The following is an 18816-nucleotide window of genomic DNA, read 5'->3' as shown; positions in this document are numbered from 1 at the left end:
TATATAAATAGTTAAAAAGAAAAGAAAAAAAAAAAGGTGTTTGAAAGAATTAATTTGTTTATTTCTTGTCTAACTAAAATTTAGGGTGATTTTCTATGAGAATATGCAAAAATATTATAATATAAGTACCTGGATTTCAAATAATTCCACTTATTCATATAAGAAACCAGTTACTTCGCGTCGATTTGATTACTCTGTTTACATTTGTACTTGATAAAAAGCAAACTACGGAAGACCAAAAAGCCAAAAAAAAAATTATTTTTCAGTGACGAAAATTTCAATGTATTATTAACGCTGAGGCTGGCCAGTACCAGATGGGTGACCATTTGTATGAGTTTGGTTTTTAATGTGTATGTGTATGGGGGCCAGGCTCTCCAAAATGGGGAGGGGGCAATTTAAAGCAGAATAAAAAAAAATTATTTCAGTGCGTTTGGTCCATCGTAGTCGAAAGGCGGCAAACGTTTTCAAACTGGATCGAAAAAATAATGATATTTTTAACACAAAGGGCACAATATTTATCGAATTTTTTTTTGTATCGATTCTTCAAAGCATGCCCTGTTTAATAATGGTCATGCATTATTCGGCTCGCTAAAAAGAAATTGTTAATTTATTTACCAAAGATTTTAAAATGGCTTTTTTCATATAAATATTAAAAAAATTTTTTTTTGTTTTGCTTAACTTAAATTAATTATTTTACTTAACATATTCACCGAATTTCACACTTCAAAACTCAAAGCAGGATAATTAAACACAATCGAAGTTCTGATATTCAGACGTCAAAATAAGGTATGCAAACAAGTTTTTTTTTTTGTTTTTGTTTTTTTTTTAATCTATAATCCTGTCCCTTACAACAACACAATATGTTTTGTCCAGTTTCAGATGATTATTTTAAGCATATTTGGAACCCCCTCAAAACAAGGGGGGGGGGAGTTGTAAGCAAAAAAAATATATACATATATATAAATATTGTTTATGAAAAATAAGTACACTGTTATAAAGTTCATTCTTCTCTTAATAATCGCTGAAAATTTCGTATTGATTGGATAATTACCTGAATTTTTGATAGATTTTTAAAAAGACGGTCCGTCAAAAAGTACTTACCTGCGCCAATGTTTTGGCGGTGCCTGAATACTCCATCAGACTAGATGAATGTTTGCCCTGGAATCTTGTAAGACCAAAAAGCTACAACAAAAAAAAATAATAATATACCATTTAAATGTTCAATTGTGGAGAGGAAAATTATATTCCCATTTTTTTTTACTAACTCAGCGTGTAAAAGAAAAATTTTACTGAAATATCCAAGTTTGAACGAACTTAAATGCCGATTAGAGAGAATTTAAATGCCAGCTGGAGAAAACTTGAATGCCTACTGGAGAGAACTTGAATGCCTACTGGACACTATCCTCGAGTGTCTAAGGTCTCTCTATACAGGCGTTTTTCAGAACAACCTGGCATGAGGATACTTCTCCCTAGAATTAAACTCCGACTATATATTTAAAATCACATAGTATTCGCTGCCCAAATAAGAACTCCTCGGTATAGCTAACACACACTGGCTTTTACAAGTAATGGTGCACCTTTTCCAAGTGATGTTACCTCAAGTAACAGGACGAAGTTGGATACTCCACCAGACTAGATGAATTATTTTCTGGAATCTGGTAAGACCAAAAGACAGCAAGAAAAATATACTATGACATATTCAAATGGTCAATTGGGAAGAGGAAAATTATGTTCCCAACTTCTTTTACTAACTTAGCGTTTGAAAAATAAAGGAGAGCTTTAATGAAACATGCAAATATCTGTGGATCTCATATAGAGATCAAGTGTTAGACCCAGAAAGGGGGGACCCTTTGATTTCTGAGAACTTCGACTGAAGTTAAATGAAACAAAAAGAGAGAGTAATATAAAATATACATGGCACAATTAAATTTAAAAATTCAAATATTTCAGATTTGCATTAAATTTCATCAAGAGTGTTTGAGAAGTAAAGGACAACTTTAATGAAATATCCGAATATCTATGTATCTCATATAGAGATCAAGTTTAAGCCCTAGAAAGGGGGGGGGGTCCTTAATTTCTGAGAACTTTGAAGTTAAATGAAACAAAAGAGTGAAAAATCAATTTGCCTAATTTTTGGAATATGACATTTTCATCCCATGACGAGTACATACATTATAAGAATTTTTCTGCATATTTTTTAATAGGTAAAATTCTGGAACATGCACTGGATTTTTTGTCCTTAAATAAAATTTTAATTTATTTGATAAAATTATTAAGATCTAATTGTAAGTTAATCTTTTAATCATTGGCAGCCATTGCTTTTTTTTTTTTTTTTAATCTGTACACTTTCTTCACAAAATAACAGGGAGACCCGATGTTGCCTGGGATTGAATTAGAATCAACAAATATTTTATTGTGATCGAAATCCGTGAAATCACACACTTTTCAATCAAATTGATTAATTGCCTGCTCTAATTGAGGACCCACAATAGTGCACTCGGAGGATATTCACATACCTTCCCCACAGTGACTTAGTCCGCAATACACTATAGTCTACATTGCACTGTAGAGAACCTACTGTTGATTTTATAAAATTATTTTATATATAATGATTTGAATTAAAATTTAAAATGCAATGGTCACGTAGCATGGTTCAATTGTGCTTGTATAGTAATAAAACTAAAAGCCATTATCACCACACAAGCAGAAAGGCCAGGCATATAAAATCAACAGTAGGCTCTTTAATATGACAGGCACCCATTCGAAATGAATGTTTCTTGTTGCACAGTTGAAGCATGATACTTGACTTTTGCATTTTAAACTTTGATTCAAGTCATTATATATAAAAAATAATTTTATAAAATCAGCAGTAGGTTCTCTACAGTGCAATGTAAGCTACAATATATTGTGGACTAAGTCACTATGGAGAGACATGTGAAACCTGCTCCTGGTGAACTGCGGTGGGTCCCCAACTAGAGCAGATATCCATCGATTTGATTGAAAAATGGGTAATTTCACTGATTTTGATGACAATAAAAATATGGGAGTGTAAAACATTTGTTGATCATCATTCAATTCTGGCCAACGCCGGGTCTCCCTGCTACTGATAGATAGATAGAGAGATAGATAGATAGACTTATTATGTACGTAGTTGTTAGATGAAAAAATGTATGTGCACCAAAATTTATACAAATTCTTACAATATGTTTTGTTTTTATAAAATAAAATGGTATTTTTTTTTTTACTCAAACTGCAACTCAACATTCACCATTAAATGCTGAAATGGGTATGCTGAAAACGAATATCATATTTAAATTTGGGGCAGATAAGTAGTTTACTGGATATTAAAACCTTTATTATCCAATGTAATCCATTATGTTTTCACTGGCAGCCATGTTTTTTCCAACTGAACAAGTACTGATGTGCACGAGTGTTACAAAACGCCCCCTCCTCCCCCATATAAAGCATGGCGATGACTACTGAGATTCATTAAGTAATACATTGAAAAAAATGTCTTAATACTAGAATACTATTTGTTTGTCCTAAATTTGAATGTGATATTCGTTTTCAGCAGACCCGAAACCTGTCAATTTAAAGGTGCGTGCGGAGTTGCAGTTAAAGTAAAAAAACATTTTACACCAATAAAATAAAATAAGATTTGATCGATAAACAATTTCTAGGTATTATTATGATGAATGTGCGTTGAATTATGTCCCTTGGCTGTTGACCTTGCTGTAAGCAGGAAGTGATGGACGAGATATTTTGTGTTTTTTTTTCTTATTTTATTTTTAATTCAAAATACTCAATAAATTTGCGTAATTTTTTGGTGTAATGCATTTTTAAAACCTAACCTTAATACATAATAAAATTATTGTGTGATTGTGTTTATTTTCTTTTAAGGAACAGTTTTTAATATTGGGATAGAATTGGATAAGTGCCCCAACTTATTTTCGATTGTTTAAATTCATGTTTGTTTATTCATCTATTATATAAATCTCACCTGTCTATTTAAATGTATGTATGTATGTATGTTTGTATGTCTACCTAAAACTTTCGACAGAGGCAATGGATTTTCACGATATCAGTAACGTTTTTAAGCTCAACCCTTCGGATGACAAATATCGAAAAAATTGGCTAAAAACATTAATTCCTTTACCCTCAACTAGGCACTTTTCTACAAGGAGGAGTCACTTTTTTCGCCAATATTTTCGAAAGACAGTTGGAGTGTTGTCTGTCAGTCATGGAAACATTTTGATTGGCTGATTAGAGTGATATAGTAGAAATAACAGAAAAATGTGTGCCAACTTGAGAAGCAGAACGTCATGCAAATAAATGTTATATATGAAAATAATAACTTTGCCGACTGGTGTTTCTTCAGAGGAAAGTGTCTTCAATTTTAGGACAGCACGTCAAAGAACTATTCAAGAAGGTATGTGTCCCTTTTGTCTGCTGTGCCACAGACAAAGATGTTTATTCTTTGTCCCTTATACATTATTGTCTGTTTGTTGAATGTCGAAACACTGACACACACACACACACACACATCTGCTAGATGACACAAGCCACACACACATACATCCACATTATATATACAGCACGTTTATGCAGACAATTATGAACTGCATTGTTATTTAGGCATTATATATATGCATCAACAGACTCATTATTTATACACACACAGTATAAGACAGACTGATTATTTGGTACCGTTTTTATAGACACTATGTAACAACATAAAATAAATCTAAATATACACTATGTAGTAGGTTGAGGGAAAGGTTTGTGTACCATTTCTCTTCTGAAAGTCTTAACCTATTCTATAATTATTTCATAGCAGGTGCTCGATTGAGCTCCGATCTATAAAACATTCAAAACATACACTCGTCTAGCAACAACCACTGTCAATAGTTTCCCTTTCTTTCTCTCTCTCCTTTCTCTCTCTCTCTCTCTATTTAAAACTATATGAAACTTCTATAAACAAAGTTTCTTTCATAGAACTGTATATCTGGAAGATAATACTATGAGGCTACTTCTCAGCTGACTACAACATGGTCATTTTCAAGTCCAATTGAAACAAGTTCTTGTTGAACCACCCTCTTAATTAATTAAATCCTATGCACTCTTTTATTTTTACATTATATAGTCACCGCTTTTGGATATAGAGACGTGGCGACGTATATTTGAAAGCAGAGGTGTGCACACACGCACATTCCGAATGGAGTTGATCTGCATTTTTGTGTCCCATAAAAATGACCGAAATTGTAATTAAATGAAAACAAAGAACTGTTTACATTCCAAGGTCAGAAGTTATGAATTGTGCAATGTAAAATAGAAAAGAAGAACGTTATATCTTGATGTTTACAATTCCAGGAATGTCGATTTGTGACTATATAAGAGAAAAATAAACAACAGAAAACAGAAGAGAGAAGACTGACAGCGGCAAGCGTGATTGACGTCTTGACATCTCTCCATTGGCGAGTCATAAACCAACCAACCCTACATAACTAACGCCTCTCTCTCTCTCTCTCTCTCTCTCTCTCTCTCTCTCTGAACTAGAAGCTTAATCTATACTATTAATAAAATTCTAAATGTCTATTTATTTATTTATGTGTGTCTGTGTGTGTGTGTATACCAATAAAACTTTCGAACGGATGCACCGAATTGAAAAATTCTTTTTTTCCTGAAAGGTGTGAGTCCCTAGACTGTCCTGATCTATGTATGGTTCATAACGAACAATGCTGAGTCACACAAAACGCCCGAAATAAGGGTTTTTGGTGTTGCGTGCAATTGTCGAAAAAGTTACCTGCCCATGTCAACAAAATTTAGCACTGTCTGTATACAGTCGCGGTAACATCTCTCGGCATACGGACAGGATAATGATATGGATCAGAAGATTTCAGGTTCGAATCCGGGCAAGTTTAATGTTTGTGCAAATTTTTTTAAATTCCAGGGTGTAGTTATTGAGAAAAGTGCAGACAGACGAACAGACGAACGGACAAAGGTGAATTACAGGTAAGTTGAAAGATGATGATAACCAATTTGTGTGCAAGAAAACCATAGTGGTTGTTCAGGAGTTTTGTTACCTTGGGGATACCATTGGAACATGGCCAGTGACGGTTGAGGACATGCGTTGCATGGAATGAAATGGTGAGAATGATACAATGGATGTATAGTGTGCATCTTAAAGACAGACCTAGATCTTAGCAAGTGATAGTTTGGTTTGGTTGTTTTGTTTCACGGCATGTTAACCCTTTTCCGGTTATTTAATGCTGAATCCGGCTATTTTAGTAGAAGTTTTTATGTTTCAAGTTCTTTATATTTTCAAATATTTATTCATAGGGTTTGGTTTGGTTGTTTTGTTTTATGGCATATCAACGCTTTTCCGGTTATTTAATGTCGAATCCAGTAATTTTGGTAAAACTTTTTAAGCCTCAAGTTCTTTATATTTTCAAATATTTATTCATGGTGTTCGGTTTGGTTTGGATTGGTTTGGTTTGCTTTGTTGAGGAAAATTGTTGATTTTGTTTTTGGCTTTGCAAAACATGATTGAGTTTTGTAAAGGGAAAGGAAAAAATGCAATAACATCAATGTTTGGTGCATTTTGGGACAGGAAGCCATTATCTTTAGACAGCCTGATCAGGTAGAACCAAATAGGAAGTGATAAGTTTGACTTAAGATAAAGAGGGATGAATAAAGACCGGGATGGAGATAGGTTAAGTTGGAAGTAAATTTCCAAAAGCTGTCCTCCATACACCAGTTAAGCCATCACTGATGACGATGATGATGATGATGTGTAAATGAAAAAAATTGTCACAAGCCATTCTCATCAACGTTGCGATTTGTACCTACTCATCTTAACTTAAACTATAATTCACAACACCAACTGTTACGTTATTGATTCCCGGAAAATGCTGGGTAATTATCGTGGGCAATTTTCAGTGTTTGGTTAGTAGAAATATTTCCATAACAAAAAGGAATGTATGAATAACAGAAATAATGTCATCAAATCGGATTAGATATTTAAATATAAAATATTTATGTTGAAATATGTACCAGGAATTTTAAGTTGATGAAAAGGAATTTTATTTTTCATAACTAACATAAACAAAATTATGTGACAGAGATTGGTTGAGTGTTCTTTTTGTGCTACATAGATTTATTTTCGATCACGTGGTCAGAGAGTTAAGAAAAGATAGTTTCGAAATGCATGTAGAGAGATTAGTTTTGTATTCAATGCATTAGCAAATAGGCTGGGGTCTTGTTAATTTTTATTTCGGACTATTAGTCTCATCTTTATTAGTTGTTGTTTTTCGATCTTTTTATTGGTTCACAACGTTTCGGCCAACTTCCTCTGGCCTTCGTCAGGTGTTAACCGCGACGGATAGGAACTTCGAATCTCCTAACTGCATTCTCAGCCATCACTGCCATCCGTAGTTGTTGTCGTCTCACCACATTTTTGACCAATTAACCTCTGGCACGCTTTAGGTGGGATTGAAACCGCTATCTTCAGACAATGTTCATCTGGAACCGTAGAGATTCAACGTCTCTATCAACTGCGCCAGGTGTTAACCGCGACGGATAAGAACTTCGAATCTCCTAACTGCATTCTCAGCCATCACTGCCAGCCTTTTCTAGTCTCACACAAAAACACGCGTTCACATTTCAAGCTATATTACTTGTCACATACATACGCGCACACAACCATACGCGCCCACGTCCACACACGTGCACATATTCACATTCGCGTACATACACTCACATTCACGTGTATACACACGCGCACACGTACGCACATACACGCACACACGGACAACGTCACTTCCCCTTTCAAAGGAAATACACACATGCGCAAAGGACTACCAGAAACACCTATAAAAGGAAGAGCAATAAGCAGCATCTTCCTTTTCGACTTAGCTCTCGAGCTGAGCAGTCGTCGGACCACTCACGCCCCCTGCGACTATTTATGGGGCACGAGCTAACAAACAGTACGTACACTTTATACGTTTTCTATCTCCATAACCTGGATTGACTTTCTCACTCTATCTCCCCTTCATCTTGGTCCATCAAAACAGACATGTGCGTGACTCTCTACTGAGCTTAACCCTCTCTTTCTACAGGCCGGCTTGCCACTTCATGTTTCTCTATTGCATTCCCCTTTCCTTCCACGCACATAGTCATCAACGGCTGAACGAACACGTGTACACCCAAGACTTTCATTTCTCAACAGAAAATAAACGACATGTTTATTTTATTCCAGCATTTGAGTTCTTTGTTTCCTTCATTCAATTCGTTTCATTATTTTTTCTTGTGGCGAGTTAGGGTATTTATATATCCTGGTCCGCAACATGCCTGTTTGTTCTGCTTTTTAGTATAAATAAAGTGAAACTAAATTCAAATGGTGTCTTCTCGGCATCCCGGCAGGAAACGTCCAGAAGCAATCAGCTTTGATCAATGTGGGGCCAAACTCCTGGTTTCCCCCTCCCTAACATCTTGGGGAAAAAACCAGTCAAAGTTAAGTAAACAAACCCAACAAAAGGTTAAGTCCGCTACTTCTATTTGACCTCATTAATCAGGTCAAATAGAATCAGCAGAGTTAACTTTTATTGCGCCCACGTGTCAATTCTGTTTTTAATAGTTAAATAAATAAATTCAAATGTGTTCTCGTTGTATGCCAGTGGTTAACGTCGCAGGATTTTTTTTTCACACTTTAATTTCCAACTTTGCCTCAAGGGTTTGGGTTCGATCCTCATACTCACCTACCAAAACTATTTTTTTTTTATATTTTAACCTCTCCCCCCCCCCCGGAGTTTTGATTTACCCAAAACCACACACACCTCCAAACACCCGGGCAACGCTGGGTACCCCCTGCTAGTATATATATAAAAGGCAAAACGCGTGTGAGAGTTTTGTATGTCCAACAAAGGCTTTTTTTGTCGGGGTTTCCGGGGGTGGGTTACTATCGCTTAGAAGTGTTTATATACCCCCCAGATAATAATATCTAGGATTTGTAAATGCATATCACGTCTACATTTATTCACGTCGAATTTTACACGATGCCTCTCGTGTTGATTCGGCTTTTTTGTATAAAAACGAAACTGATCTGAAGCGAAGGTGCGCTTCCCGGCACGAAAGTCGGAAACGTCCAGAAAGCAATGGGCGTTTGATCAATGCAGGGGAAACTCCTTATATCAGACAATTGCTATTCATATGAACACTCTCCTCTTTATGGGGAGCTGGGTTCCCCCCAACATTTTGGCGAAACAGAAAATTGGGAAACAAAACCAGAAAAACTGTCTCGCAGTAAATGTTCACTGCTGGACTTCTATGGCATGATCATTAAAATCGCGCACCTGTCAATTTAACTTTTTAATTGTTAAAATTAAACTCTGTTTAGTTACTCTCCCTTCGTGGGCGAGTGGGTAAGTTGTCAGGTTTTTTTTCACCTCAATATTCCGTGTTCGATCCTTACATACTTACCAAAACTTTTTTAAAAATTTTTTTGCTCCTTCCCCCCAACACACACCCACACCTACAAACACCCGGGCAACTCCGGGTACCTCCCCCCCCCCCGCTAGTCATTTATATTTTCACTATTCTGGGCTCCCAAAATCAACATAGATTAGACCATTCCTGTAATGATCGGATCCCTGTTGATTTTGGGGTGGGAGTAAAGTTCTGTGCAGTTCCAGGAGGTCCACCTTCCCATGCTTTGCCTTTTCTATTTGAGAAAGTTTATTGCTATTTGCCTGAGGCGCCCTCACCGGAGAATGCTGATGAGACTTCTCAGCCACTTTTTGCAGGTTAGATTGCCTCTATACATGACAGCAATATAATTAGGATGGAGGTGATGTCACACATAGACAAAGATTTTAGTTAGGGATAATTTATTATATTTTAGCTGTGTGTTAAATTGGTTTTCACACAAGCTGTTCATAATATGAATACAACTGTCGTTTCTGAATTTTTGAGATGAGGATTGGTTATATGTATTATTATTAATCGGACTACTGTTCTCATCTTGAGTGTGGTTTTCACCATTGTCCCCGGTATTGGCCAATGCATACATGGAATACTTGGAGGAAATGGCATTAGAAAAATCAATTGTAAGAGTGTTATTCTCCTGAAGGTTGAAGGTTCAATCCTCAGTGTGGGCGACCGAAATATACATTTTCGAATTACTTAGGACCTCTATCCAGTCATGGCTGACGGAACAAGACCACGCTACCCGCGTGAAGTAAATAAAGGGTTCTGCTCGAAATTTTGTCCAAATTCCTGAGTTCGACAGAATCATTTCCGAGTTCGACAAGGTACACCTGAAGAAGGTCGGAGGTTGTATCGACCGAAACGTTGTGAAAATCACACTCAAGATGAGAACAGTAGTCCGATGAATAATACTACAAAGAACCAATCCTCATCTAAAAAATTTGGCAACGTTCTTATACCTTTATTATTATTTTAGGGTATTATTTAGAGTAGTGAGAAAAAAATCAGTTGTAAAAGTGATAGTCTCCTGAAGTTGAAGGTTCAATCCTCAGTGTGGGCAACTGAAATATACATTTTCGAATTACTTAGGACCTCTATCCAGTTATGGATGATGGAACAAGAGCACGCTACCCCCATAAAGTAAAATAAAGGGTTCTGCTCGAAATTCCGTCCAAATTCCCGAGTTTGACTGAAACATATCCGAGTTTGACAAGATACACCTGAGGAAGGTCAGAGGTTATATCGACCGCATCGTTGTGAAAATCACACCTAAGATGAGAACAGTAGTCCGATGAATAATAATACATGAATATAACTATAATTTTTTTCTTTTCTTTCTCTTTTCAGGTTGATTATTTTTTTTTTTTTCTGAAGAATACCTAAATGGCAATGAACGAAAATCAAATCACTTTTAGTTGTTCCGGGTGCCGAAAAGAGCTGGTCTTAGAATCAAAGACATTGCCATGCCTTCATTCTTACTGTGACACCTGCTTAAACCAAAATCTGGAAGATGAGAAAAACAGGCATTGTCCAAAATGCAAAGAGCCTTTCACGCTTGACCAATTGTGCTCCTCTCCATTTTTAGCCAAATCTCTGCGGCATCGGCAACTCGAGTCGATGGACTGGAACTGCAATTTATGTTTTGAAGATGGTATCAAATCAGCTGCGAAAAGTTGGTGTCGGCAGTGCCAGAAACTCTTGTGCGAAAAGTGTAACCGATCACACAGTAAATTCCAAGAAAATCACACTCTGAAAGATTTGGACAAAATCGGCAAGGTGGAGGCTGTTGAAATGATGATGGCTGACAAATGTCTTTTGCATGGAAAACTCTTTTGTGAAAAATGTAATATTTATTACGGGAATCACACCACTGAGTCGTACATGTGTCTATCGCAGCCATTATCGACGGGAGAAGAAGCCTTGAGAGAGGTATCCCATGGCTCCACTCTGGAAAAAAAAATCGGTAATATTGAAGACAGCCTCACCAGAGCGAACGAAAGTATGGAGCAATATATGGCTCAGTTGTGTTTGGAATGTGAAGCAACAAGCTTAGAAAGTTGGCATGATTTCGAACAGATAATGGAAAATGCAAGGTTGAAGACGCATGATCTTTGCAAAGATATGAAAGAGAAGACTGAAAAGCAGGTGAGACGATGGCGTGGCTTCATAGACAAAAATCATATAATTTTAAAAGAATTGGAAACCTGGCGCCTCAAACTTCACCAAATATTGACGGAAGGACACGATGATATGCATGTTGCATATTGGTTGAGGTTACTTGCTCTGAAGCTCTCGTCTTGGATGCACCAATCTGTCGGAATGATAGAGAAATGCCAGTTAGATGTCACCCTAGCCAATTGGTGGGTGGATGCCAGCGAAAATTTGAAAAGCGATGAGATAGGTTCATTGTCTTTAAGAAAAGAGAAACTACCCGCAAATAATTTAGAATGTTATAAACAATGGGAGGTAGTAAAATCGAACGTGTACATTTATTCGCTTTGCGTAAGTAAAGAAGACAAACATGTTTTTATTTCCGACTTTAACAAAAGATCGATAATTGAATTTACTGAGCAAGGTGAGATGGTTTGTGAGTGCAAATTATTTGATGACACTAATAAGTTTTATCCCTGGGAGATGTGCTTCATTTGCCCAGACAGTTACATCGTTGGTTCAGGCGACCAAAACAGGCTCATCTTTTTAGAGAGGTTAAAAAATCCACCATTTTTAAAAATCAAAAATGTCGTCCATCATGACAAAATCGGTTTCTTTTCCCTGTGCAAAATGGATGAAACGATATTCACCTGTGATTTCGAGCGTCGGGTTGAGTCCTTCTCAATTCAGGGCAAGAATATCAAAACCATAAAACCTAAGGAGATAGAAAACGAATATTTCCCCTTGATCCGTGCTGACCCATCAACTGGCAATTTCTGGCTGGCAGAAATAAACTCCTCCATGTTATTTTGTTTTAATTCGAACGGTGAAAAACTACGATCAGTAAACACAGAAGTACACATTTCGGACTTTTTTCTGAATGAATTTGGTCATCTATACTTCTGCAATGAAGAGGGGATCTTTTGCATTTCGCCGGTAAAGAATTTGTACAAATTTGAAAAGAAGTCTGAATTTCGTCCAAGAATTTATATTTTAGGAAATGAAATATATGTTGCAATTAAAATAAATGGACAATATTTAATCAAAATATTTCAAATATATTATTAATTGAAAATTTATATATATATATATATATATATATATATATATATATTCAAAATGGCGTAATGAAAGAAAACTATAAGGTATTTGCAACTTCTCTTCAAATTTTCGGATTTTTTAATCATGTCCAAACGCATTTTGTTTCCTTTTGGTCGATTGATTGTTGCTGTTTATTCTGATGAGTTAAGGGCAAAATAGATTCACTAATTGATATAATAATTAAGTGATTGGTTTTGCACTACGAAACAGATACTGCCAAGAATTGTAAGTGTCAACTGAATTAAAGGAATAAATTGTAAGATGGGCAACATCATGAATTTGGAATATAGACTTTTGACATTTATATATATATATATATATATATATATACTATCAGGCCACCCAGCGTTGCTCAATCATAAAATATACTTAAATTTATGCAGATTTTATATTTATAATGATAATAATAATTCTCTATTAATTATCATATTGTACCCAATATATAGTATTAATTTCCAAAGTAAAAAAATATATATGACTTAGGTGCCATCAGCTAGAATCAAAATCCAAAGATTTAGCTCTCCAGCAGTATTTGCTACCATCTGAGCTAATGACAAATTAATGCAGTTAAATGTACAAATGTATATTTGTGCATGCGCAAAGCATACACATAACGTCAAACGATGCCTGCCAGTTTCAATTTTTTTCAATTTTGACCCCTTAATCAGCTAAAAACCTAATTCATTTTGTTCCACAGGTCCGAATACCCCATATATGAAGTTTCAAGTTTGTAGACCAAAAAATTGACAGAGTAGTTTGGCAGAGACTGTTTCACAAACAGACAAGATCACTTTTATAACATACTAGAAGGCTGCCCGGCGTTGCCCGGTTTTAAAATACGCATAAATATTATATTTTAATTTATGACGAAAGTGAAACATGTCCATGCGAGTATTATGTTTTTTCTAAACATTTTACTTCTTGTAAGTAAAAAAAAAAAGTACCCGAGCTGAGATCGAAATCAAAATCTAAAGGTAGTGAGTCAAGTACGATAACCATTAGGCCAGCTTGACATGACTTTAAAAAGTGTTTTCAAAGTTACTTATTCTTAACATAAGTAATCTGTGATGTGAACCATTCACACATGCGCAAACAAGATGGCCGCAACATGATGAAGTTTGATTTTCCTCTATAAAAATACCTACCTGATCAAATTAAGTGATTTTTTTTTTGTATGAAAACTTTATTCCATAATGAGTGTGTACAATAAAAATTTTTTTTGAATATGATCATTTTTTTAATGTCTTGATTAAACTAAACAAGTACCTTGTTTTTTGTTTTTTTTGCTTTTATTTCTTTTTGCTTTCTTTTATTATTTTTTATAGATCCTTACGTCAAGTGATTTTATACCTTGTCTGAAGCGAATAAAAAACTGACTTGAACAGACTGGATCAAACAACAAATACTCAAAAAATCAAATTTTTTAAAATTCTATTCACCATTTTCAAGCCTCTCATAATATTCTTCATTATGAAGCTGACAATCCATTCATTTCATGAACCCTTATTCTTTGAGTGACTTTTGACCTTTGTAGACGAAGGTCGGGGTTTCCAATTGTTGGGGACTTACATAAATCCCCTGAAATAAATAAATAAAAAGATATACACTACCAAATAATGTAAAATAAACTTTTGTTTATTTTTATTAAAAGAAAAGAAATTACTTTTTTGTGTGCGCCAAGGTGGCAGTCGGTATGAAAGAAGGAAGGGAGGAAGAAGGTGAAGACTTGAGAGTGTGAGAGAAAAAGTTTGACTATGTGTTGTGGTGAAGTGAGAGAAAGAGAAAGTCAAGCAATGTTTTTTGACGTGCGAGAAAAGCTGTCATTTCAGCTACTGAATTTCACTCGGCGAGCGTTGCTGTTAGTGTCCGTTATCCCTTTCTCTGACGAGAGAAGTTCTCTGTGCCTTTTATATTTCTTTAGCAGCCCCCCAAAGGCTTGCAAAAATAAGTTTTTTAAATCGAGCCCTGATTGGTCAAAAATTCATATTTTTGACCCCCCCCCCATAAAAATGCTTTCAGCTATGTCGGCCATTTCTCAAGCGTCCTGCTTTTTGAGCCAAGAGGTTTGGTGTGGGTGAATGCTGTAATTCCTGCGCAAATGAATTTATAAATTTTAATGAGTGTGTGTGTCTTAGAAAAATATAAGAAGAAACAGCACACCTAGAAAAGTGTTGACTCATTAGAAGAAAAGTGAAAACTTGACCACAAAAATATAGTCGTCATATGTAGTCGAAAAGAGAACTAGCTAAGAAAGAACGATAACTGAAGTTCACAATCCTCTCTAACTAAAACATGATGAACATAAATTACAATGAAATTCAATTTTTATGGTATCTTTTGTTTATTAAAATGTTATGTGAAACTACAATAGGTTGAAACAAAGACAAAACATTTCATAGTTATTTCATTTCATTATTAACCTATTCATAACGAGTACAGAAAGAGTAGTTAAAAATTAAAACACACTTATTATTAATTGTTGTTATTAGCAGTCGAGTTGTTGTTGTTGTTGTTTTTCTTGCTATGCTGTTCAGTCGACTTGCTAATTTCATTGCGGTAAAATTACGTTTCATTTTTTCCATCCGTTCGCGGCCGCCATCTTGCAGACTACTAAAGTCAACATTGCTTTGAATTCATGTTACATAATATCTTTAATCAGTAATAGTCAGCAAGCGTTTTCCCTAATTTTCTGCATAGTGCAACTGGAACCGAAGAAATGGCTAAACAGTACCTTTGCCGTTTTTTTTGTTGTTATTGAGTATTTATACTTTGCATCGATTTATTGAAATTGTAGAAAAAATGTGTAAGGAAAGTCCTTTAAAAAAAAAAAAAATTACTGCGCCCTCTGTAGATGTATAAGGAAAAATTCAAGATGGCGGCCGACTCTCTCTTTAACACGGTAAGTTCAGGAAAAGATGTTATGAATGTTGCAGCAATTCAATAACCAGTATACACCGGTTCTGCACGGAATCCAACTAGCAAGGTGCCTAGACGGACGCGAACGGTTACTCAGACCGGACCCAACGACAGTAAGATATCCTCACACGGCACGAGAAGCAACAGCAACACGATTCCCCGACCAACTCAATTGTCCCTCTCCCACGTCCTTTTCAGAAATAAAATATAAAAAAAGGACATTATTGAAAAATATATTTGAATTTCAATAATTTCATAAACATATATTTATTATATGTAAGATATTTTATATTACCCGGTTTTTTGCTCCGAGACAAAAAAATGAACATAACAATTACAACAAAGCATACCTCTAAAATTCGATACAAATTTTATTCGTTCTTCATTGCAAAAAAAGGAAATGCCAAATTTGCCTCTGGATAGAGCTGGTAACAACCTCGAAAGGTAAAAGTTCTTTTATATTCATCAGGAACTGGTGCGGGTGCGCTAGCCTTTTCTAGTCTCACACAAAAACACGCGTTCACATTCCAAGCTATATACATACGCGCACACAAACCTACACGCCCACGTCCACACACGTACATATATTCACGTTCGCGTACATACACTCACATTCACGTGTATACACACACACACACACACACACGCTAACGTACGCACATACACGCACGCATGGACGACGTCACTTCCTCTTTGAAAGGAAATCCACACATGCGCAAAAGACACACCAGAAACACCTATAAAAGGAAGAGACAAGCTGTTTCCAACCCCTTTTCAGACCAGCTTCCTAGCTGGGCGGTCTACAGACCGACAGCGTGCCTTTTCGGCATGCGCACGCACGCGTGTGCCTCACACCACTTGCTACTATGTGGGACAAAAAGCCAACAGACAGTACGTACACTTTATACGCTTTCTCTCTCCATGAACTGGATTGACAATCTCACTCTTTCTCTCTCTATATGTACAACTTGTCCCTGAGAATACCTTCGGGTAGCTGACTGCTAACATGGCGTACATTGTCTTTGTCTACACGCTGGACTATCATCCCCATTTTCCACTACCTCACTCACTTCTTTTTCCACGTGCGAACAAACGATAGTGACCCGAACGTGAGATGAACACACATTTCCTTTTTCCTTCTATACTACCAATCCTGCAACAAACCATGGTTACATCCGCGCGGACATGAACACGTGTTATATCTAAAACATTCATTCTTTCAACAGAAAATAAACGACATGTTTATTTTATTCCAGCATTTGAGTTCTTTGTTTAATTATTTTTTCTTGTAACGGGATTAGGATTTATATATCTTAGTCCTCTACACTGGTACTCGGGTACAGCACTGTTCAAAGATTGGATTAATTATAGCCATTGAAAGGGTTTTATATGATGTCTTCTGATGAAAAGACTCAATTATTGACTTGAGTCGACATTACAGAAGTTCATAATTAATGTTCATTTAAAGGAAAAGTCACTAATGACAGGTCAATAAGCCAGACCTTAAAAAAGTCTCTGGGGGACATATATAATAATAACTTAGCCTAATCACTTGGGGTTTAAAAATAAAATCTCAAGGGGACGAAGAGAGTTGAGTTCCTCTTCTTCATTGGCTACATGTCTGGAATTACCTGAAAGGCAATAAAAAAAAGCTTGCCAAGAAGCACATCGCTGGCGGTTAAAAACATCGACCAATTTGATTGGTCTAAATAAAGACAGTGCGTGGCCAAATCAGCCAATGAGGGGCTTACTTATAATTGTAGAATTTCTCACATAACATTTCAAATAAAAACAACTTATTTTTATAGTTTCATAAACATATATTTATAGGTACCTCCAATGCGCACCACAGTTTTAACCCGCCTATATGTAACACGATGTAACTGTAATTTAATATTATCATCCTAACTTTTTTACCATTTAAAAGAAGAAGCTTCAAATAAACAGCTAATATTTAAAAAAAAAAATTTACAGCATACAAAAATAATGAAAATGTAAAACAAAAATCATGTTTACATTATCGACGCTTTAAAACAACGTTCTTATGTAGTGACGCTTTTGAAGCCATAGACATACCCAGGTTTTAAAAATCTAGCAAAAATCAAATAATAGTCATATCTTCCTGAAATTGTCGATATCTATTGATTATTAAATAAACTTACATAATAAAAGTAGATTTTGTCAAATATATTAAAGGAAATATTGGGGGGGGGGTTCTACCCCCCCCATATTTCATGTTACGAAAGCTAAACAAAATAAAAGTAGGATGATAAAAATTTCAACATTTTTTAAAGCTGAAAAGATCAAATAATTAAAAAATAATCATATATATATATATATATATATATATATATATATATATATATATATATATATATAAAATCTCGTTATTTATGTATTTTTGTTGTTTTTCAAAAAAGTATGGAGGCCCGTAAGCAACATTATCTTTAAATACATAAGTGTCAACAGAAGACGTTAAAATTAATTTTATTTTATTATCTCTCGTCTGTGAAATTCGTTAATAAAAATCTAAGGTAAGTCTTATATTGTTTTTTTTATCCATAGCAAAAAAAGCAACAAAAAAAAAAGAAAAAAAAAAGTTCCATTAACCATTATAATGCGAATGTCCATCCATAGAAATTGACACAAACACACGAAATGATGACGTTGCAGTTAATGTTTATAACGCTGATGTTTTACTATATATTTATTATATATTATTAAATTTCCAGGAGAAAAAGCAAAAAATGCAAATAAAGACCAATTGTGTTATTTTCATCTGCATAATTTTGTTGTTTTTTATTGTGTACTTTTCAATAATGTCCTTTTTTTTATATTTTATAAATATAAATCGCTCCAAAATACAAAATAACAAAAAAGGCCAAGTTTAGCCTATTCACCGTTTTCGATAGCGCCACGCCACGCAGAAAATTAGGGAAGACGCTAGCTGACTATTACCATTTAATTAAATATAGCTTTACTCGATTTAGTTGATGTATCAAAATAATTTATTTTTATCCTAACCTGTTGAGGGAGCTAGATTTTCCCCTGATATTAAAAATCAACCTTGTGTCTAACCAAACCCTCGTGGGGAGACAAATCACCTGGACATTAGGAAATGCTGAATTATCTCCCTTGATTTTTTTCAGATGTGGTTTTATTTTT

The 18816-nt window shown here is 35.2% G+C and overlaps 1 protein-coding gene across 4 annotated transcripts in view; it reads left to right on the top strand.

The window, feature by feature from the left end:
* Positions 1-13964, top strand: part of LOC145269496 (uncharacterized) — an 89282-nt gene extending 75318 nt beyond the window's left edge. For 3 of the 4 annotated variants that reach the window (XM_080125231.1, XM_080125232.1, XM_080125230.1), the window contains exons 3-4: positions 5951-6012; positions 10831-13964. In XM_080125231.1, the coding sequence (XP_079981357.1) occupies positions 10867-12702 (1836 nt within the window). In that variant the 5' untranslated portion in view covers positions 5951-6012; positions 10831-10866 and the 3' untranslated portion in view covers positions 12703-13964. The remainder of the gene's footprint in view (positions 1-5950; positions 6013-10830) is intronic. The other variant, XM_080125233.1, reaches the window with a different exon arrangement.
* The last annotated feature ends 4852 nt before the right edge of the window (positions 13965-18816 follow it).

The sequence above is a fragment of the Euprymna scolopes genome, chromosome 45 (genome assembly GCF_053919585.1).
Source record: "Euprymna scolopes isolate OS-2025 chromosome 45, ASM5391958v1, whole genome shotgun sequence".
Lineage (NCBI taxonomy): Eukaryota > Metazoa > Mollusca > Cephalopoda > Sepiida > Sepiolidae > Euprymna > Euprymna scolopes.
This window is presented reverse-complemented; position numbering and strand designations above follow the sequence as displayed.